This window comes from Lagopus muta, chromosome 5 (genome assembly GCF_023343835.1).
Source record: "Lagopus muta isolate bLagMut1 chromosome 5, bLagMut1 primary, whole genome shotgun sequence".
Classification (NCBI taxonomy): domain Eukaryota; kingdom Metazoa; phylum Chordata; class Aves; order Galliformes; family Phasianidae; genus Lagopus; species Lagopus muta.
In genome coordinates this window covers 60,308,859-60,331,200 of record NC_064437.1, presented here as the reverse complement: position 1 = coordinate 60,331,200, position 22,342 = coordinate 60,308,859, and the positions used below count along the sequence as shown (strand labels likewise).

Genomic DNA, 22,342 nt, shown 5'->3' with positions numbered 1-22,342 from the left:
AAAGCAGCTCTGCTTTCTTATTGACAAGACATAAACTCTTCATGTTCACCTTCCCCCTGCGCAGCAGAGGAAACATAACTTTGCCCATTATTTACAAGGACAGTCTGGTGGTTCCAAGATTCCAAGAACTACAGATGTGCCCTCTTGGCCCTTTCCAGCAATTATATATCTTTTCCTCAAGTCTTCCTTCTCCAAACACAACTCCCTGGTTTTATTTACCAAACCCCAGCACTTCAATACTGATCTACCACAGAAGTGGCCATTCTATGAGGTTAGTAATGCTATTCTGTTTGTGTGCAGCATGGAGAATCGTGTCTCATTTCAACCTGATAGGACTCTTTTTTTTCACTGCTTCGTTCATTATGTAGAAAACTGCAAGATTCAGCTGTAAACTATCACCGACATTTCCCCATCCCCTCGCAATTGTTTAGAGTTCTGTGACTCTTCCTGCTGCTCTGAATGTGTTCTACAGTGTTTGTGCTTCCTTTTGTTAGTGTTGGAACATGAAGGAATACAATGAAACACTAAATAAAATGAGGTCAAGGAGTCAGTCAATGGGATTGATAAGAGGTAAACAGAACAAATGAGTATGAACCAGCTGCAAAATGAACAGAAGCTGGAAACTGCAGAGCTTTTAGGCATTAGAGAAGAATGGCCTTGCAACAGATGTCACAGACTTAATTCGTTTAAGGATAGAGTTTGATCAATTTATGAGCAATTTTACATGAAAGAGTTATTTCTGATAGCTGGAGTGAGTCCTAGCAACATAGAAGGTCTCTTCCAGCACCGATGTGTTGCTCTCAGAGGCAGAGGCACATGCAGTAGATGCTGCCATGTATACTGGCTCTTGTACAGGAAATTTGTCACTTATTTGTGTTCATCATATTAGGTATCTGTCTTCTTAATGCATTAAAGCAGCTCAAAAACAATGGGGAACAATGTGAGGGCCACCATTGGAGAATGAATAGGAGCACAGAGAGCTGGAGGGTGGAGAGATGGTGGAGGATGCCTGTTTCTGACCTGGGAGGTGAGTTGCAGATGTTTCTGCAGCAGCTATCCCATGTGTCAGCTCAGCCAGTCCTGTGGCTTCATACCTGCTGTTCCTAGAGCTAAAAGCACTTCAGCGCAAGAAGAACCATAAACCGGGGAGACAAAGATATAATCCAATGTGAAATAAAAACCCAGAGAAAACATGTCACATCACATGCTCTGGCAGAGACTTCAGGTTGGCTTCATTTAATCAAATATTCATGCTGCGGTTTTCCCTCCTCCTTCTGTGATGGCAGCCGACATTGATCACTGAAAGCCTTTGACAGAGAGATTGCCCTTGCTTCTATTTCAATATCCCCCTCAGCAGCATCTTTTCACACCTTTGTAGATCTGCACTCCCATTACCCCGGTTAAGGAGCCTTCAGCTCTGGGTTTGGGTATCTGGCAGTCGGGCTGTGTGCACACGTTGACTTGTACAGCATACATCCAGTGTGCAGCCTGCTTTGACAGTTCTGATGTGCCAGGTTTTAACATGGCATAGTGCTTTTTAAGAGCTAAAAAAAGGCCTTCGTGAAATACTGCATCATATTATTGGCTATCTTGATTGTATTGTTCTTTCTCATTATGCAGAATCAAATTGTGTGCCTGCAGAGTTTGATAAACTATAGCACTTCACACATCTGCAACTGCCTAACTTGATTACAGTAGTTTAATTCTATTTGATATCAATCGGCTCTGTATGCAGTAAGATTAATTAATGCTGTCACTTTGTGAGCACTGTGATAAGAAAACATAGATTCTGAATGGCAGATGCAAATTTATTGGGAGCAAGGAGAGTGAATTTGCCTCTCTTGCTTGCCAGAGATGGAGAAAACCTGCAAGAGGTGAGCTGGCCTGGGAAGCGATGTGCAGGCTGGAGACAGGAGATGCACCTGCTACATCTCCCTGCTGCAGATGGGTACCTGTTAGTGGAAACTGGTCCCTCTGCTCTGTCAGTGCTCCAGAGCATCCCAATTACATTACCCAGTCAGATTGAATTTATTTGTATGTATGCAACAGTGAGCATGAAAATTAGCTGGTCCCAAACATTTGTCTTAAGGAGACTGTGCTGTATATTTGGCTCTCCTACAATGCACCTCTTTATAGTGATTTACACTGACTCAGAGTGGGTGTAAAGCATTGCCAGATCTGAATGGCAATGATTTCCACCTGCTCTGTGCTGCTATAAATGACTACACTGGGAACTTGGACTGAAAAGCTGCCTGCTGTTGCAGAGGTGACAGACATAGCTGTTATTTTTGCCTTGTTGTTGTGCACTGGCACTGTGTAAAAGCCACGTGGAGCTGTAGATTAGAGTTTAATTCTCTTGGATACCTGGTATGGGGTCTTGCCGCAGGGGAGCAAGTGAGAGCATCCCCAGCTGCCCCAACCCCAGTGCAGACTGTACAAGGCTCTGGAATGGAGAGCAACAGCAAACTCTTCTATCTTCCAGCTTCATCCCTGTGAGAAAGGATGGAGTAGAGCCTGGAGGAGGAAAAGGTGTGTGCTTTGGTGGATGCCAGTTAAGGAGTCAGTTGTGATGTTTTCAGGACTAAATCATAGAATCAGAATGGCTTAGACTGGAAGGAACCTTAAAGATCATCCATTTCCAACCCTCACAATGGACTGGATGCTGATCACCAGATCAGCTGCCCAGGGCCCACCCAACCCGGCCTTGAGCACCTCCAGGGATGGGGCATCCACAGATTCCCTGGGCAGCCTGTGTCACCACCAAAAAGTAAGCACCAAAAATAGAAGGCCATGGGTATTGCTGGTTTCTTCTTGAACAGCTTATGAGTGTGGGTTCATCTGTAAACAAAACAGGAGATCTGGACTTTGCTTACATGAATGCATTTATCCTGCCTGTGGGAGAATGCCCAGGTGCCTCTCCACCCTGTAGCCCAGGCAGGCTGGGCATTTCTTGAGAGCTGGCTCAGCTTTGCCTCAGAAGTGCACAAACTCTGCCAAGGCTTCCAGTCTGGCTTGGGAAAAGTGAGTGTGACTTAGATCCATTCTTTCTCCTGTTCTGCTGAAAGCCCTCTAGACTTTCAGCTGGAGAACTGAGTAAATCAAAGCTACAGTGTTCATCATCAAATATTAGACCAGAAAGGATGGAGTGGGTTCTGAGCTGTCTCCAAGTTTTGAAGCCTTTCTCATGGAGACTGTATCACCTTCCCCCAAGACAAGGTGACAGTGGAGAGGACAGTCCATAAGCTGAGAGCAAACTTAGGCACTTGCCAGGCATCTCCTTCAGGCGTCCCCTTCATCCTGCATGAAGGCTGCACAGTTCTCAGATGTGTCTGCACAAAGCTGGTGATGAGATAAAGCTATCAGGCTGTCCTCAGGCAAAATACTCATAAGTCTGCAGGAAGCCCTGCCTGAATATGCCTTCAGCACCTTGCTCATGTGGGTTCCTTTGAGCTTAGTAATGCTCTTCCCAGGTACAGCCCTGCAAATCAGCTGGGGTGGTTAGTTTGAAAAGTACCTGAGGGCACCTGTGGCTGAGATAGTGAGATGAGGTTTGCTAATAAGAGAAAGAGCTGAGGAAGAGGAAGGCAGTTACAAGCCTTTCCACAGAATATGGGATGGGTCTGACCACTTGCTTGCGGGTATGCCCAGTTTCCATGTCCTCCAGCACTGACTGTGCCTGTACTCTGGAGCCAACACTCTTTCAGCAGAGCGAGCTGGGTTAGGGGTTCCCACTGCCATCACTGGCTGATGAGCTGGGTAGTATTGTCTCATTTCTGTATAAACAGCAAACCAGGACACTAAATGAAGTGTCATGAAAAGAGATGCAGTTTAAATGCTTCCGTGGGAAGTTCCGCTGCTTTTTTTTTGCAGAGAGAACTAATATTTAAGTTACATAAGATTTTTCAGCTGATATATTTTTGCACACAGGAGAGTGCTTACAAGCTAGTTTTCTTAGGTATCCAACTTATTTCTCTGTTGGCAATGTAAGGGGCTGAAATGCTGTGAGCAGTCCCCTGGAGAAGCTGAAGTTTCCTTTGCTGCCTCTGAGATGAGCCCTGAGCTCCAGCTTAGAGCCCTCCCGCACTTGTAATTTGTAGGAAGAGTTTCCATGAGAAGCAATCTATATGCCCACAACTGAAATCTATGACTGAAAACTCGCTACTAAATCAGCCTGTGGATGGCTAAGAAGTGGGAATACACAAGCTTGGCTTTTCTCTTTCACTTCCCTATGGTGTGGAATACTCTATTGAGTATCTGTTTTTTCCCAATAGAATAAACCTTTTATTCACCAATTACACCAACGTTCACACCAACAAAGCCCTAAAATGACCATTCACTAACAGAAAAAACATTTGCGCATCTTTTCTGTGCTTACATTGTTAGGTGGCACAAATGAACTCATGGAAGTGGAGTTGATTCCAAAAATGAGCAGAACAGTTTTTGTTCAACAAATGCTTTGAATGAATTAACCACACCTACAACCTTGTACTGTCCTTTGCTAGTACTGGTAGTAATTGGTTCTGTGATGGGGCTGTCTATCACACAAACCTGGTTGGGTGACCTTTCATCTTCTCTTCAAAGCTGCAGATAACTAATTTTCATGTTTAGTTTAGGGTGGATTTCAATCAGTGATCTGTCTGAATGGGAAGGACTTTTCCAGTTTATCCCATTGCTCTCTTTATTGTGGTTTTGATCTTCTTTCCTTGGATGAATTTCTACAGCCATTCTTTTGTTAATGATAATTGTTCATCATTTTTCTTAAATACCTTGCCTTTACCAAGAAGCACCGTGGTATGTATCAACCACTACTGTAGTAAGGTATTGTGCAAAGCAGGAGCTGATGCAGGTGGTCAAAATGGCTAATGCTCAAAACCTAAATCACTGAAAAGTATAGGTCTTTCAGTTTCTCTCCTCATTTCTCCCTGCTCAGAAAATCACACAAAGTGTATTTTCAATAGCCAAGAATACAGGAAGGGGAGGAGGCGTTTATCACAGCAGTTTGAGTGCTGAAGAGGGACCATTTGAAAAGGACAGAGGATAGAAAGCCATGAATCAATATTTCTATGTGCCTTCTGCTGCTGTTTATTTGAATCCATTTGTTTTGCTGACATATTTCCCATGCGGCTGGAAATGTTATTTCCTTTGATAACATCAGCAATTGATGTGCTGCATTTGCTGTACAGCTAGGTGTATCCCAGCCAAAGGGATGTCTCTGGCTCTGTAAGTGTTTGGTGCTTTAAAAACAAGTGCAAGTTCACTTTTATCACTTTTATCTCCCAGCTGTGCTCCCCTGCACGATGTGGGCTGTGCTGTGCTGCTGGGTGATGCCTTTCTCACAGGGAGTGAACCGACAGCGAACAAATTGCTGCTGACCGAGGGCATACCATTACTTCAGCTGCATGAGAGCTCTGGGATTTCACGGGATGCAGAGTTGGCTGGAATTAATGCCCTGGGGGTCTAGCAGGTCTGCTGCTGATGGATGCCAGACAGTGGTGGGGAGATGATGCTGTCAGCAGGGAGTACTACTAGAAGTCCTCAGAGCTGGAAAGGACCACTGTATTGGGAGCCAGAATGCATCACTCACTGATCTACTGAGAGGATCCTTGTAACAGAGTCCACTGCTCCCTGCACTGGCCACAGCCCCTGATTACAAACCTTCGCTGTTGAGCAGTATCCTTTCAACCAAACCTTCCATTCTATTGCTGTTTGCAGTGGGGCAGCAAATACAGTCAAATATTTTTAAAATCTATGCCCTCGAAGTGTGAAGAGTTATAAACAACCACGTATTTCAGAAGGAACTGATATCGTCACAGCTGGGCTAACAGACAATACATTTTTATTAATACAGATGTAGTCCATACATTATACTAACATTATGATAAATCCTATATATATACTATAGATATTAATATTATGATATATACATATATGTACATATAAGCTGTATTTCAACAGAACTGCAGCTCGTATGAGAAAACAGAAGGCAGATTTTGTTAAACCGCAAAGCTGTGTTTGCCATGATGTGCAGAAGTACGAGGAGACAATTTCTGTTTATCTGCCTTCCTTTCAGTATGTGCTCTGAGAAGATGTCACTTACACTACAAACTCCCCGGCTTCACGCAGGAGTAATTTCAATGAATGGCATAGTGCCTTTTTTGTAAAAATGCTTTTAGATTTATGTAAAAAATGTATCTTGGTTTCTCTCATCATCATCGGTATATGGAAAAAGCAATTACGTTCTCTTTCTGTATTCAACAAGGAAGGAGAAGCTTTCAATGAATCACAGCATAAAACGATTCATGCTCTGGGGGGAGTGGGGAGGGGAGGGAGAGGAATGAAACAGAAAACATTTCCTGTGTGTTGCCTGCTTTCAGTGACCTAGAAAAAAAACAATTTTTTAGACTCTCCATAGTTACCAGAATATCCATTTTTTCTTTTTACATGCCGTTTGGTTCTCGGAGCCTGGCACCTGCAGGAGGTGAATTCTGTGCTCTTTGAGTATGTGATCAGTAAGTGGAGAAGAGCATATTCTTCCTTTGTAAAAACGTTCAGCAGTCTCCTATAGTTTTTTCCTATTCAGGAGCTGCTCAAAGGAACACACCTTTCAAATGTGATTCCTGCTATTCAGGAGGTTTTGCTGAACAAAGCTGAGGCTGAATACGCACCTCTTCAAGGGAATTCTCCCCTTTTCAACATGAAGCTGGTTGAATTCCAGTTCAGACTGGCTGCTCTTTCTACTTTTTAAAGATGAAGATGCAGATATGACATAAAGGGACACAAATCACCATATGCAGTTGCCATTGACTTGAATCTCAGTGCACGCGTTCATAACGGAACAAAGAATCTGCTGCTTCAGTACGGTGAGGGTGTGGAAATAGATAAATAACATGAGAGCCCTCCAGTCACCTGGATTGTTCTTTTTGTCCTGCCCAGCAGCTGCTCAGGACATGGGCCAGAGCAGAGTTTGTTGCTAGATCACTGCTTTCTTGAGAGCCTGGCTCAGCGGGGCCCTGGTCCTGGGTTTCCAGACAGAGAAGATAACAAGATAAGATGGGGTGGTCCCTTCCAGCACTGCCATTCTGCTTCCAGCAGGCTAATTTTCATCTGGGCAGTGGAAAAAGCCAGACAGATTGTGCATAGCAGCCCAGGTGCCCTGGGATCTTGTCAAGAGCTGTTATAAAAGGAAGGGTGCTACCTCCATGCTGCATGAGCCGTGGCACAACCCTGCTCCTGCTTGCCCAGAGCAGGCACTTGTCCCAAATGCTTCTCTTTTGACTCACACACCAGGTTTTGTTCCCGGTGAGAGCACAGCACCAACATTGAGGTGGGAAGAGACAGAGGTTGTTCCTGAGCCTCACTGCCAATGTGGAGGGGATTCACACTGCACAGGGACTGGGACGGCTCTGGGCACACCTTCGAGGTAAGTTTACCAGGGAGGTTACAGTACTCAGCGTTTGGAAAAAGAGCACAGAGGTTTCAACTTTTTTTTTTTTCTTTTTTTTTTTTTCTTGGCAGAAATCTGGTATGTTTGGGTCCACGGGAACAGTTTATTTGAAATTAAAATCTTATCAGCCAGTACTTTCCGATATCCAACTCATAAATACAGATTAGCAGCATTGGTTTGTTGCAATGTGTTCCATATTCTTTTCATGACTGCTCATGAACACACTGAATTATAAGCACAGAACAGCCCTGTGGATTAGATGCAGCATTTCTTAGCATTGTCTGAAGCCTGTTCTCTTAAACAACATTTGACAGGTGAATGCAGCAGAGAAAACATGGTCCCAGTGTGTGCATTGAAAGCAGATGCAGCAATCTGAGCTCAATGGCTCAGAGGGGGTAGCTGCTGCAAAGCTGTGACACAGAGGGTAAACAACGAGGGGCTCTTTCTGCCCTGGTAGGGAAAAAAAATAATGTGGGGATGGGAGATGGACTTAAAAACAATCACTTCAAATGATTTTGGAACTGTATGAGCTGGAGATGCGCTGCATTTATACTGAAGGATGAGCCCAGAAGCTGACCTAATTCCCCTTATTTTTGCCTCATGGGCTTTTCTTCACCACTTTCACTTAAAAAAGAAATCTTTAAGGGGAGCTCAGAGTCATTTCCTGCCTGTGATGCTGTCCAACTTGAGAGGCTTCTTGCTGCCTTTTTTCCTTTTAAGTTACAGCCTACTGACTACAGAATTGTATTTGTATAATCCAGCCAGTTCCTCCATAGAGATTTATTTATTTGTTTTTGCATAGAAGTTAACTTCTTTAGTAAAGCAGCACATAAAAGCTCACTTACAGTATGCTCATTCTCATAACACCTCAGCAGAGAAGTGTGGATGAAAGAAAGCTGTATGAAAGACAGTGAGGTTCAGCTGACACTCCTTGCTGCAATAGAAAGCAATCCTTGCACTTTTCTTAATTATGTGCTGTAGCAGCAAGTTCTGTAGTAACATTTTCACATGCCTGGAGCCACAGTAATGAATACACATAGGAAAATATTTGTTTGTTATTTTCCTATGCCCTATTATTCACTGTAAATAAAGTTTATTTTGTTTATGTTTGCTCCTGCATTGCTTTCCATTCACTTTGTTGTCCAGTAGTATCTTCCTTTTGACTTTGATCCTGAGTCTTTACCTGGTATATATCAAAGAAATAGCAGCAATGAATTAAGCTGTTTAAAAGTGAGGCCCCTTGTCCTAGGCCTGGGCATATGTAAAACCTGAAGAGTTGCCATGTAAAGCATCAGGAGTGCTATGGTAGCTCTGCTGTCACTATTGTTCTACCAGCAAACGTTGCCCTGGAAAAGAAATATGACTTAGAAGTTGTTGTCTAACACAAAACCACTTTTTATTTTAATGCATTAATAGGAGAGAGTATAGCCTTTTAATATTGGTTTGAGTTCAAGGTGCTGGTGTTTAAGGAATAGTATAAAGGCCTGAAAAAGTGCATCAGAGGTTAGAGACAAATACTTGACAGAGGTAAAGGTCAGAGTTAAAAATATTTTACATATTGTATATCCCAGGAAGGCTTTTCCATGTTTTTGTCACTGTTCTCTTTATGTGCCATCAGAACTTCATGTTCATTCTGACGTGAAATCATAATTAGTTTCCAGTAAAGTTTTTACTGGTTTATTTGGCCAAGCATGTTTTCCATTGAGATGTATTGTGAAGCACAGTTTAGATTAAATAAGACCATGGATCAATTTATTCCCTCAGTGCTGTAACACAGCCATGGATCAAGACCCCATGGTGGTAGGGGTAGTGAAAGAGAAAGACAATGTCTGTCCTCCACATCCTGAGCTCTCGCTATCAAATAGGAGCTAGGCAGACAGGAAGGCAAAGAATCATTAAGCACTGTATGTCACATAGTGCCAGCACACTCACGGCCCAGCACTTAGGGATTTTATTGACATAAACTGAAAGGAGAATTTTGAGGGTAACTAGGGTAGATTTGCAGATATAGCTGCTTGGGAGAAAGCAGAGAGGTGCCTGCTTGAATGTTTTAAGAGGAAGAAAAGGGCTTTTATCATGAGCGGAATGAAGGACAGAGTTGCTTCCTTGATACTAAATGAAAGAGGAGAATTAGATCCTCTGACCTTGACAGTGAAACATCTGTTTGATGTGCTGGAGAAGGGGATCCAGAAAGAAAGTCAAGCGGAGTTGACATGGTTTAATAACATGGTCAGCTTGATGGATAAGATGGGAACAAGAGTGCATTTGTAGAGAGAATGTGAAGAAAATATGTCAGTGCAATGAGGAAAGGGGAAAGAATCTGCCAAGGAGAGCTGCATCTTCAGGTGGCTGAGAGGGGCTGTGCCAAGGTGTTCCTCCATCCCCAAGAATACCAGGATGTGGGATGTGGAGTCTAAGCAGGACAGTACCTAGGAGGAGCTGCTGGTCTGTACCTGAAAAACGGGCAAGTTATAGAGGCAAGTTGGTAAGCTGGGAGAGAAATTGAAAGGTCTCTTTGAAGTTGAGTATATAGAATGCTGTACTGAGATTGTACTGCCAGAAGGAAGGCAGGTGGAGAGAAAGTTAAGCCTGGGATTAAGACAGAACCTGGGTTCTGCATTGGTAATTTCCCTTCTGAAAAAGAGAAAGTGAAACCCAAGACACAAACAGAACAGAGCTGAGGAGGAGAAATAAGTGAAGAAGTAGGAAGAAAAAAAAAAAAACAGGCAGGACAAGATTTTCAGTGGTGAATGATGCCAAAGCCCTGGACTGATTTGGGAGGATGAAGCTGGAGCACTGACTGTGAAGTCTGATTAAGATAGGACCACTTGCTGCTCTGGTAATTATAGTAATCATGAGGGTGAGGGGCTGATGCCTTTGTTCCTTGGCTAATAGCACTGCAATCTCTCACGTTTCTTATTTCTAAGTTTGTCTGTAAAACCTCCTGCCTTCATATTATCCCTTTCACCCTATACTAATTCTCAGTTTGAGATTTTGGAAGCAATCAGAGCAACTGCTAACTTTTTACATTTATTAACCAATTCAGAATGGAAAGTGAGAAGTGGCAGCAGATCCCACAGAATGTGGGGAGAGCCTCCTTTTAGTACTGAATCAAAAGCAGACAAGAAACCAGGCAATCACTATGATAACCATAGACTGCCACAAGAACCTTCCCCAGCCCACCATCTTATTGAAAGAAAATTTTTAAATGGACCTGCATTTCCTGTCTTACAGTTACAGAAAGCGACCCAGTTTAAACACAGTGAATGCGTGCATTATTATCCAGCAGGGGGAACCGTGGATATTGTTTTACTGTTTCCAGAGAAAATACCAGGAACAGAGTAGTTAATAGCCACTATCTAACATGAAATAGAGATAGGCGCCAGTCCTGCTGCTGCAGCATCCTGGTGCTCTGCCAGCTGGATATGAGGTGCCCAGATTGTTTTTCAGAAAGTCTTAGATGTGAAAGTAAGTGAAAGATGTGATGCAGACAGCTTTCCTGATCAAAAAGTCCTGAACACCTGTTTTTGAAACAGCAGGAGAAGTGTTGCCTAAAGCTCAAAAACATTTTGCAGGACTAATTAGGAGAGTACTGTATGGAGGGCATTAGTATGTAAAGGAGCTGGTATTCCTCTTCCTCTTCATACTTGGTTTTGTTTGTGCAAGGATTCTTCCTCCCCAACTCCAGCCCCAGTCTTCTTCCCAAAAAATTTTCCTGTATCTCTTGCACAGGTATCATACAGCAATTATTCAAGCAAATATCTGACTGAGATGCTTTCACTTTTCCTGCTTTATTGCTCAGAAAACGTCACTCCTCTGTGTATGAGCCCTGTAGATATCTGGCTCCACCTCTAGGCGAGTGACAGTCCGCTTCACTAGACGAGCTGCCCATCACACCTTATACTGCTGTTTGTTTGGTTTGTAATTATTATTTTGGGGAAAAAAAGTCAAACCAGAGCATGTTGTGACACTGGTGGTCTTTGGTAGCAGCACACACCTGGGACAGCCCATGAGGAAGGCGTTTTCACTCTATAGAGTGCAAAATAAGCTGGATCAAAGATTTAAAGGAACACAACCAAATCAAAACAAACAACCATTGTTAGATTCTCAGAAAATATTACCTGCTGCATTCTGTTATTGATGTCTATTCTGATGGAACAGCAATTTTCAGAGACTCCTGCCTATTCCGTGAATATGTTGTGAGAAAGAAATGAACTGCTTAATGACACAACGAACAAATCTGCTGTGAGGAGGCTTGAGTTTCCCTTTGCTTGCAGTCCAGCAGCACTTGTGTGCTAAATGCTGTGCTTTCAGAGAGCTCACAATGGGCTGCACACACACCGGGAGACGTAGGATGGCAGAAGATTACAGGGAGATAATGGAGCAAGTCAAATGGGAAAATGAAACAGCAGAAAATGCACATGCTGCTTTGTTTCTTCCTTCTTGCATTAATAAAACCAGGACTGTTGTGTTTATTGCCAAATGATAGCCTGTAAGTGTGCGTGGGTAATGACCTGCACAGACCCACCAGCCCCTGGGGAGCGTGCTGACATTAATACCTCAGTGAACTGACCTGCAGCCTTTTGCTGTGTTGCACCACGCTGTGTTGCAGCCTAAGCCCATTCCTGGGACACGATGCATGGTGCTGTCCTAGGAGCTCCCAGTGGGATGGCCCAGAGCCCCTTGCTGAGGGGTTTTAATTCGGTGCCATCATGAAACATCTGAACAAGCCTGAACTGCCAGCATGCTATTTATTAGCTGCAATGGATACTTCACATCCTGCCAAAGCCTTATTTTCTGTCTAATTGCACACACGGGGCAAGCTGCGGCTCTGAGCAGGGCATTAGCAAAGGTACAACTCCCTGCCCTTAAGCTGTCAGCCAATAGCCATGCCCAGTTCCCTCCTTGTGTCCTGGGCTGTGTCAGGACCTTTGACGTGCTTGAAGCCTTCCCTGGTGGCAGGAATTGCTTCCACACTATCTGTACACTATATCCATTATGTAGCTCACATCTGGGTTTGTCACTGTGCACAAGATGTGGTCACTTGGTTTTGTATAGGGCTGAAGAGTGTCCTTTCTATTGCTTGTAGCATGGTCCAGACACATGGCACTGACTGACCAGAGCCTCACAAAATAACCAAATGAATAAATGTTATTTTGGTATTGCTTTATGGAATAGTCTGGCCATGCCCATAGTTAGAAGGATTAGCTCATATCACGTGCCACAAAAATGCTTTCAGTGTGATTATGCCAAAAGATTCTTGCCTTGTATCAGTGCTGTAATATGTGCCATAAAATACAGGATACCTTTGCCATCCATCCTTCTATCTTCCTTCAGTCTCTATTCTGCCTGTGTTCCAGGACAATTCTGGAGTCACACTCACATCCAGGATCTGAGTGATGCAGATTGAGAAATAATTGTAAGAGGTTTTGAGGAAGAGAGCAAGTAACTTGCAAGGAGCTGGCAGTGAGAGGTAATGTCACACACAGCACAGCTAAAGGCTGTGCAGAAGGGCTAAAGCACAAACCCTAAGGCGCGATGGGGCTCCTAGGAAGAAGGGCTGGGAGACCCTTAGTCATGCCGTCAAGCACAGATCATGCAGGGAAGGTGACCACTAGTGGAGAAGCTGGAAAAAATCTCTGTGGTTATAGTGCTGTGGTCACTGAACTCCTGAAGAGTTGCTGACGCTGGTGGGTGGGCAGAGAAAAGGGAGCTGGCTGGAAAGCACGTCTACTTTACAAAGAGCTTTGTGCAACTCTGGGCCTGTTCTCATTGCACGGTTGGAAAAGAGGAGCACAGCCTTACTTGCTAAAGGACAGAGGCAGGTCTGCACATAAGTCTAATGCAAAACTCCCATTCACCCTTGTGCACATCATCCTGAGGTTTTGTATATGCACCCAGGGTAACAGTGAGCAGAACACTGTGACTCCTATGGCTTTGACAGAGTTTCCTGGTGATATTTTCTCGACCTGTCACAACACAGAGATGAAGCCACATGAAGTTGTGCATCTTTCCCTGTTTGTCCCCGACAATCTGAAATTTCATTTTAATTTCTGTTCAGTGGGCACCTTCCATTAATAATGCGAGGTGTGAATGTGTTCCTCTCTGTATTTCCACTTGGCTCTGTGCAGAAGGAACTTGTCTGTCTGTCTGCGCATCATGACTGTGCCTGGCTTTGCCCAGCAGCTCACACTATGCTGCTCTCTGGCTGCACCCGCGGATGGCACAGTGCATAGGAACACACAGCAGCACTTTCCTTGTGTGCCAAATACACATAAGGTTCCTTTGCATTCTTCTGCCTGTGGAAGATGGCAAGGATGATTTCTCTTCATGCAGCTAACTTCAGTTTGTGCTGTGCTTCCTTCTGAACTCTCAGAAATCAATGCTGCTGATAAAACGTGTCTGTAGCCTTTAGTTCCCAAGGACTTATCACATAAGCTATTTCATTTTCTTGCCAGTGGCCAACTAAGATAGCAATATAATGAGACAGATCACATCTGCAGAGTGTATACAGCCAAAGAAATGTGCTCTCACTACAGTCAGTATTGCAGTAACGGACACATTTACTTCTCAGAAGTATTTTCTCTTTTCATATGGTGATTGTAACCAGAGCCATAAATCTGGGGGACACTTTATGTGCTGCGTTAGGACTTGACTGAAATTCCATTTAACTCACTGAAAGCTTTCTTATTGACCCTAGTGGGCTGAGTGCTTGTGAATAAGGAAAAGCCAGTCTGTTTTAAAATAAGAATTCTATCTATGTCATCATGGTTAGCAAGAAATAAAACAACCTGCATATTGTTCACCAACAATACCACTTATCTGCTGCTTCCATGCACCCAGCTCTCACATGGAGTGCAGCAACAACTGCTCAGAGATTCCTACTCAACCCAGTGGTGTTTAGAAACACAGGTATAAGAGGAAGAAGAAAATACCCATACCTGAGTGATGTGGCTATTCATATAAAACGGAAATTACACAAAAGTTAAACAGCCAACAGAAGTAAGCATCACAGACTGCTTCTGAAAGCCTTGATGGAGAAGCTCCCCTGTAGCCTTATTTCTACACAATTCTGTGTAGGAAATACTAATTTTTTTAATGAATCACACTTTCTGTGGATAATGTTAGGAAACCTTGATCTTCGTTTTTAAACTGCAATACAGCCTGCGGCTGTGACCTGATTATAAAAGCACTCAGCCAAAAAATAAAAAAAAAGGTTATGAAGATTTAACAATTACACTTGTCTAGATAATTAAATATGATTCAGGAGACTGAAACTAATGTGCTGCTGCTGGTCTGCCATCTGCATGTTACTCTGTGGGCTAAAGCATTAGAGTGTACCGATGAGCTCATTGCAAGCCTTCAGACTCCAGGGATTTTATGGAGATGTGAGGACACTCAAGAAGCTCTTGTCAGAACCCTGCGTGGCAGTGCCAATTAATACTGAAAATAATTACAGCTGTGCTACTGCAAAATATTATTTTGCAAAGACTGTGTTTAAACATAATTCAGATTTCCACATGCTGACGAGGAAAAGAGGAAACAACGCGGACGGGTCTGTGAAGTGCATGCAGAAACAAGTGCTTCATTAATGATAAAATATTTAATAGTGCCTTTATCGGCATGCAGTCATGTGTTCAAATAGCATGAGCCACAGATGACTGTTTCAGCTTCTCATCTGCCTTATGGGAGGCAAGAAAGGGCTCATTGTTTAATTTGTAAGATGAGACAGCTTGTTGCACAAGGCAATGGAGGAGACTGCACAGAGAATGTTGCAGCCAAGCATTCCCTGAGCTGCTTTGGACTCCTGCCACAAGGAAGTGCAGTGGGTGCAGCCACCGTGCAGGGAACGTGAAAGGGATTAGAAAGGAAACGTACCTCTAAAGCAAAGAAAATGAATGACCCCACCTGGTCAGTAAACAACAGAGGTGGTAACCACACATGTGTGCAACATGGGGCTATGAAACAGAAATGAAATCCTAGGATTAAAAAGAAAAAAAGTGATGGGTTTCTCTTACTTCTTTTTTGCTTCTCTTAGATGTTAACGTAAGAGTTTCTGACATGAATCAAGCATAGATAAATCCCTACAGATAAGTTCCTGATTTCTTCTCAGGTCATGGTGTTCCCAAATGCTGGCAAACAATCTGAGAGCTGCTCTGGGGTCACTGGAAGCACTGAGTGGGAGGCACAGGGGAGCTGCTCTGCAGATGGAAAGCACAAACGTGTCTTTCTGGAAGCCAAGAGATGCAAACCTTATTTATGTTTCTTTGTGATTATCAGAAAATTGCAACACTCAGCTAAACCCAAATTCTGTGTCTGAATGGGCTGTGCCCACCGCCCTCTGGTGCATACCCTTTCCCCCAATCCCCACCCACCCCTCCCCTCACACAGCTCTGTTCCCTCGGGCTCTGTCGCTGTCACAGAGCAGAGCTCAGCGCTGTCCATCTGCTCCCTGTGAGGAGCCGTGGGCTGCTCTCAGCCTGCTCTGCTCTGGGCCCAACAGACCCATGGAGCTCAGCGCTCCTCACACACCTCTTGCCCTCCAGACCCTTCACCATCTTTGCTCCTTTGGACACTCTCAAGCAGTTTTATGTCCTTTTTGTATTGTGGCACCCAAAGTGCACAGAGTACTCGAGGTGAGGCCACAGCAGCGCAGTGCAGAGCAGGACAACCCCCGCCCTGGACCACCATTCCGTGTGACAGATGGCAGCAGAGGGGCAGTCTGACAGAACGGCGTCAGACATGGAAATGCATTTGAAGCAAGAGTGTCACTGAATTCCTCCATGCGGAAAAAAATGGCAAAAAATGTCACTCGTTGATATCCATTGACACTTACTGAATATTTATAGAAACCAAACAGCGGACGCCAGCACAGCGAGGCATCGGGCAGTCACTCTTAAAGGAAAGGAGACATTACTCGTTTTGCCGCCCGAGAAGCGGAGCACCGATTCCACCCAGGCGCCCCTCACAGCCCGGCCACGTGCCGCGCGCCACGCGAGCGCAGCCCCGCCCACTTCCGCTCCGTGCTCCAATCACCGCTCGGCATCTCCGGAACTACGCTTCCCAGCGTGCCCCGGGGCGCGGCTCCCTTGCCTCCTTCCGCCTTCCGCCTGCCGCAAAGTGTCGCGCCACGGCTCGCGGGCTGTGCCGGTGGCTGCGGGCCGTGCCCGGAGCGAGCCGCGGTGGCGGAGCGCGGCCGCCATGGGTGGAGGGCGCTGACCCCGCGCTGCCAGCGGCGGCGGCATGGAGGAGGAGAGCATGGAGGAGGAGGGCGGCGGCGAGGCCATGATGGACGACCAGAACCACAACAACTGGGGCGCCGGTGGCTACGGGCGGCACCTGCTGGGCCCCGCCACCGCCGCTCCTCTCGGCGACCGTCTCCTGCGCGGCCCCGCGGGGCCCCCGGCCGGACCGCTGCTGCCCGTGGAGCCCGAGGCCAACGGCGTGCTGAGGAGCTGCGACCCGGCGGGCGCTGCGGGCAAGGGGGGGCCGGGAGCCATCGCCGCCGCCATCAACATCAACGCCTCCACCTCCAAGTTCCGTGAGTGAGCCCCGGCTGGCGGGGCTGCCCGCTGCCTTCCTCCTTCCCTCACTCGGAGCTGGGCTGGCCGGGGGTGGGGGCTCGGAGCCTTCGCGAGGCGCTTCATGGAGCGTGGTCGGCGCTCGGCTGGGAGGGAGAAGCGCCTTTCCGAGCGCTGCCGCGGCTGCTGAGCTGTGTCACGGGCCGGGGATCGGCACTACGGGGCTGCGTGGCCTGGCCTGGGGCTCGTGACTTGGGGAACTGAGCCCAGTAGCAGGGAGTGGTGCAGGATGGTGCGAAACCCGTTGGCTTGCTGGAGAGGAAATGCGTGCAGACCCGTCCCCAAAGGGTTGCATGTGTCTGTAGAGGCCTGGGAAGGGAAGCAGAGAGCTAGATTCAAACCATCGTTTGCAGCATGGTTTTAGCAGCAATGGTAAATGTAGACCTTTTTCTGCCGTTTTGCTGAGCTAAGGCTGAAGGAAGGAAAGGCCTTTCTGCTGTTCTTTTTTGATTCTACTTTCATTTCTAGCAGTCGCATCTCTGGGCAAAGTACACCCTTTTCCCTATTGGCTTTCAGAAAACTTGGGTTTGGTGAATAAATTCCTCGAACTATAGCCATGTAATTGCCATGATGAAATTTTGATGGGAAGTGTACTTCTTTTTTTTTCCTTCTTCCCTGTGCCAGCTCACCTGCATAGCTCCTCAGAAGCCAGAAGTTCAGGCTCCCTGCAGCCCCAGCTCCGTGGCTCTCGGCGCACTGCCAGGGCCGGTTGCTTTGAAGCCGAGGCTCCCAGACTCCCTAAGCTTGCTGGCTCATTGCCTGCCCAGCTGTCAGGGCCCTAGGTACCTTGGGGTGGCTTGTAAATGCTTGAGAAGGTTGCAGAGGAACGGTGCTCGGCCTCGCTAAATGGAGCCCTTCAATTCCCAATTCAGAAGTTGAGAGCTGGAGTTTTTCCTTCTATTTCAGAATGAAAATGCTTGCAAACTTTGGATCTTACACAAATGGGAAGGTTGTTTCCTAGCTAGTCTGTAGCATGTATGTAAGGGGCAGGAAAGGCAGCTCTGTGTGATTTTGCTTAGTGTGTGCTTTTTTTGAGTTCTAGATTTTGCTTCTCCAGCATTAATGTCCAACATCCCGATTGTCTTACTGGTATTCAGATACTTTTAAAAAGAAAATGAAGAGTCCTTTAAAATACAAAAACCTGTGAGGTGTTATATCTGGTACAACTTTTCTGCACCTTTACCTATTGTTGGTAATTGTGTTTACGATCAGCACAAATCCAATGAGACAGTGAGGACAGAAAAAGTACAGCAGCTGAGCTGGGGTCCTGCACGTTCCAATCCTCATGCTGACGGAGGACTCTTCCATCTCTACTTAATTATCACATATGAATAAAGGGAGAGAGGTTTCCTCAGGGGAAAACGGGCAGTGAATAGGGAGGCAGCTGTGCTCGTTCCCCTCCTGTCTGCTGTGCTTTTGCAGTGGCTGAGCACATGTGCAAAACTGCCTGTCAGTCCTGAGCTTGACAAGAAAGTTGTCTGCTCTGTGCAGCATGAAGGGGTTCTTCAGAGAAGGGCTGTTCTCTGCTTCTGTCAAGAAGCTGAGACTTCCTTTTGGACAGGTTGTCCTGCAGTGACATGAATAGCTTATTTCCTGCAGTGCTCTGGTAAATCAGAGCTCTGGTGACATTCATATTGGTTTATTCCTTTGTATTTTTCCTCTAAAGCAAACAAACAAACAAATCTATCACCTGTGTTTTAGTATGTAATTAATTGCAGCTTATTGCTTTTGTTCATGTTCTTGGTTGCAGACTAATGTGGTCTAATGGTCCCTTTTTGGTCTTATTCATCTTGTAGATAAATGGAGGAAGAAGGTTAGAAAGATTTAGAAGTTTCCATCTGGAGGGTGCAAGTAGATTCTCCTTCCTTTAGATTTGGATAAGGCTGAGAACTGAGATGTGGTAATGTGTTATCTCCTTTAATAGCTATTATCCAAGTTAGAGCAACATAAGGAAATCTTCCATGCTGTGGTGGACTTACAAGTAAACCTATTTCCAGTTGATTAGATTCAATCCTAGCTAATGATTTGTAAAGTGATACTGCTATGAAAAATGTTTCCTCATTGTCATAAAGGAGGAAGTAAAGAAATTTTATTGCTTTAAGAGAAACTTCTTCCACACTGGTAACTGGGGGCATACCCTGGTTGTGGGGAGAATGTAATCCCAGTCCCATTTTGGATGGGCACGTGGGGCTGTGTCAGCATATCCAGTAAACCTCTGCCTGCCCTGTTGCATAATGTACAGTGCTTTGCACGTGGCTGCATACACAAATAGTGTGATGAGAGGGAAAAAGGAGTTGAACATTATATTTACTCACCAGTCTTAGTGCAGATAGAGAAACCTGTCATTAAAAAAAAAAAAACGGATTGAAAGCTGCTATGATGCAGATCCATGCACTTGCTGTATTCCCTCTCCAGACTGTTGTGCTGTGCTCAGCAAGTCTCTTGTCAGGCTGTGTGAGTACAGGAGAGAAGGGAGAAAAAGAAAGACTGGGTCTACAGCGATGGCTGCAGGTCTGCTGAGCACTCTCAGGTGTCTGTCTGATGTTCTTATGCTTGCACAAATTGTTTTTAGAGTTGTAGTGCACATTGCTAATTAGGTGGTAAGGCTTAACATACTTCATTTCTGAGATGAAATAATCAAAGCTTCTTAAGACGTCTTGCTTCTTTCACACTTGAATTTTTATTGACTCAGTAAATGACAGATGATGGACAGACCATGGTGTGCCTAACTGGCAGCAGGTTGGGTTCCTTTATGCCTTCTTTCCTTCTTTTTTCAGCCATGGCTTTAAAAGAAGGGTGGCTTTTCTGTGTTACTGTAGTAAACTTTTGGAGTGCTTTTCAGGTAAAGTTGCCTTGCATAAATAACAATCAACAGGATCATTGATTGTTACTAATATTATTCTCACTGTTCTGTATTATGACCTTTCATAGCCCCTTCCTGGGCTATGCAGAAAATTCTTACATTTTTCCTATCACTCGGGTGAGTGATCCATGCCTACCTTTGGATTTTCTTCTTCTTTTTATAATTCTAACTGTTGTTGTTTTTTTGTTTTTTTTTCCATCCTTCTGATAGATGGTTTGGAGAAGGCTGTATTTAGGTTCTGGCTATGGTACCAAAATATTTAGGTTTTGCTATGAAGCTCATGCATATTCTTTTTCACTTACATGATTTCACTGCTGCATTTGACTTGCACAGTTTTTCTTTTGAACTTCTCAGCGCATGGAAAAGCAGCAGTTGCTTTTCTAGCTTTGTGAAATATAATTTGCTGGAGAGTATCAGTGTCCATTGAATAAGATTTGGGTGGAGCAGGGAGAGAAATGAAATGTGTGCGTTGTTACAGAATCCACAGCTTCCCACAAACTTGACCAACCTCAAGAAAATCAAGCTTGTCTTCTAGAATCACCCTTACCCTGCAGGTTGGAAATGGAGCCAGTTGGATGCATATTCTTTGGAATGTTGGATGCCTGTTGTAGGGATAAACTGTTAAGAACAGCATCCTGAAAAGATGGGGAAAAAAAGGTTACAGATGGTTTTAGAAGGGTTGTTGTAGTTTTTGTAAGGTGAGTGTGGTTCCTTTGCTTCCTGGTCCTGAGGTTGTTCTCGCAGAGCTTGGCAGTAGCAGGATACTGCCTTCAAAAAGGCTGTTGCTGATTTGGGACAGTTGCTGAAACCTGACAGTAATCTGGTTTCTGGATTAGAAGAACAAAAAATAGTGATTGTTTGATCGGTTGGCCTTGGGCTCTTAGAGATGTAAATGTTGTGCCTGGCCTGTCTTCAGAACTGAAGTGTGGGAATCAAAGCTTTTAGGAAGTTAGGTGGAACCCATGAATGTTTCTTATGCAAATCTGATGGGGCTTTTGTAGAAAGCATTTTGTGCTTGAGCTGAGTAGTGTTTCTAGGCCTCGCTGCTGCTGCTTTCTCCTTCTGTGTGCATAGGAAATGTATAGATTAGGCATATATATTAGGAAAGCATCCTAACTATGACTAAAGACAAAGGATACTGTATGGTATGAAGGTTTAGGCCAGGTGAGCTGCTGGCCTCGTCTGGGGTGCATAACAGCTGCTGGGAAGGACATTGGAAGAGGCAATCTATCCAGGCACCATTTGGCAGATTTTTTTCTTTTAATTTAAATAAAAAGATGCAAATCCTATGGCTTATGGCTTTATGGTATGGTATGGGCTTTATTTGTAGATGAGGTTATCTTAGCAGAACTGAATTGTTCCTTTTTTTTTCTGCAAGCTCAGAGGTGTGTTTTGAAATTGCACCTCGCTCATTTACTCCTGATTGTTTAACTAAAAGTCACTAAATATAATTTTCCTCTTTTCCTTGTAGTAATGAATGTTATAACAATTGAAGACTATAAGAGCACATATTGGCCAAAGTTGGACAGTGCCATAGATCAGCTTTTAACTCAGAGTCCTGGTGACTACATCCCTATCTCCTATGAACAAATATACAGGTAAGGAAATCGTTCAAGTGTTTCATGACTTCCTTTTTGTATGTTAATGTTTGTTCTGTCTTGCAGCCTATGCATGTGTCATATTTTGTATTTATGTGGAAGGAAGAGAAGGTTCAATAAAGTAGAACATTGTTTAAATCATTTGAATGGGTAAATATCAGATAAATAACTTCATATCCCATATTGTCAGAAGTAAATACTGAAGGGGAGAAAATACATGAAATGTTGATGCAAGAGTAATCTCCACCACAGTTGCTTAGTGTAATGCATTACGAAATGTATTGAAGTCTCAACATCCCTTTCCTCAAAGGGGAAGAGGAGAAAGGCATGGTAGTGTCTGACTTAGTATTTCAAAAGGATTTTTTGTCATAGCTAGCAGGACCTGGTGCAGTAGAAGTGCAGGAGTAAATTGTGGTGCTGAGGTCCTTTCATATAAGGTGTCACTTGTGTGCTTCACATGAGATTGGGTCTGATTCCTTTTTGACCAGCCATCCTGCTGCTGCATGTGTGGTAGAGGCTGACATGGTTCAGTCTCTTATGTCTGCTTTCCTGTCTGGAGAGTACCTGACTTGTGCCTGGCCTGGAGATTTGCCTTGCTTTGCTCAGAAAGCAATCTTGTCACTCAGCAGCACTGTGCTGCAGACACAGCTAATGCCCAGTTGGTTACAGCAGGAAGGTTTGCTTCAAAGCCATGCTAGTGCTCCAGACAAAAATACTAAATGCTTTTGAGACCTGTCAGTTTCTTAGGAGATGGACTAAAGTGGACGTTTTTGTTCTGTAGGTGACAAGTATCCAGGTATAGGTAAACAGGGCAGAAACTGGGGGGCTGCTGCTGTTTGCTGGTCCTTGCCTGCAG

General features: G+C 44.7%; 2 protein-coding genes across 2 annotated transcripts in view; one reads left to right on the top strand and one right to left on the bottom strand.

Annotated features, from left to right (window-relative positions):
* The window catches only part of INPP5F (inositol polyphosphate-5-phosphatase F), a 949,391-nt gene that overhangs the window by 489,989 nt on the left and 437,060 nt on the right, over nucleotides 1-22,342 (bottom strand). The gene's annotated exons all lie outside the window — the stretch shown is intronic.
* Nucleotides 16,547-22,342, top strand: part of CACUL1 (CDK2 associated cullin domain 1) — a 40,239-nt gene continuing 34,443 nt past the window's right edge. The window contains exons 1-2 of the mRNA XM_048944078.1: nucleotides 16,547-16,985; nucleotides 21,360-21,486. Of these exons, the coding sequence (XP_048800035.1) occupies nucleotides 16,688-16,985; nucleotides 21,360-21,486 (425 nt within the window). The 5' untranslated portion in view covers nucleotides 16,547-16,687. The remainder of the gene's footprint in view (nucleotides 16,986-21,359; nucleotides 21,487-22,342) is intronic.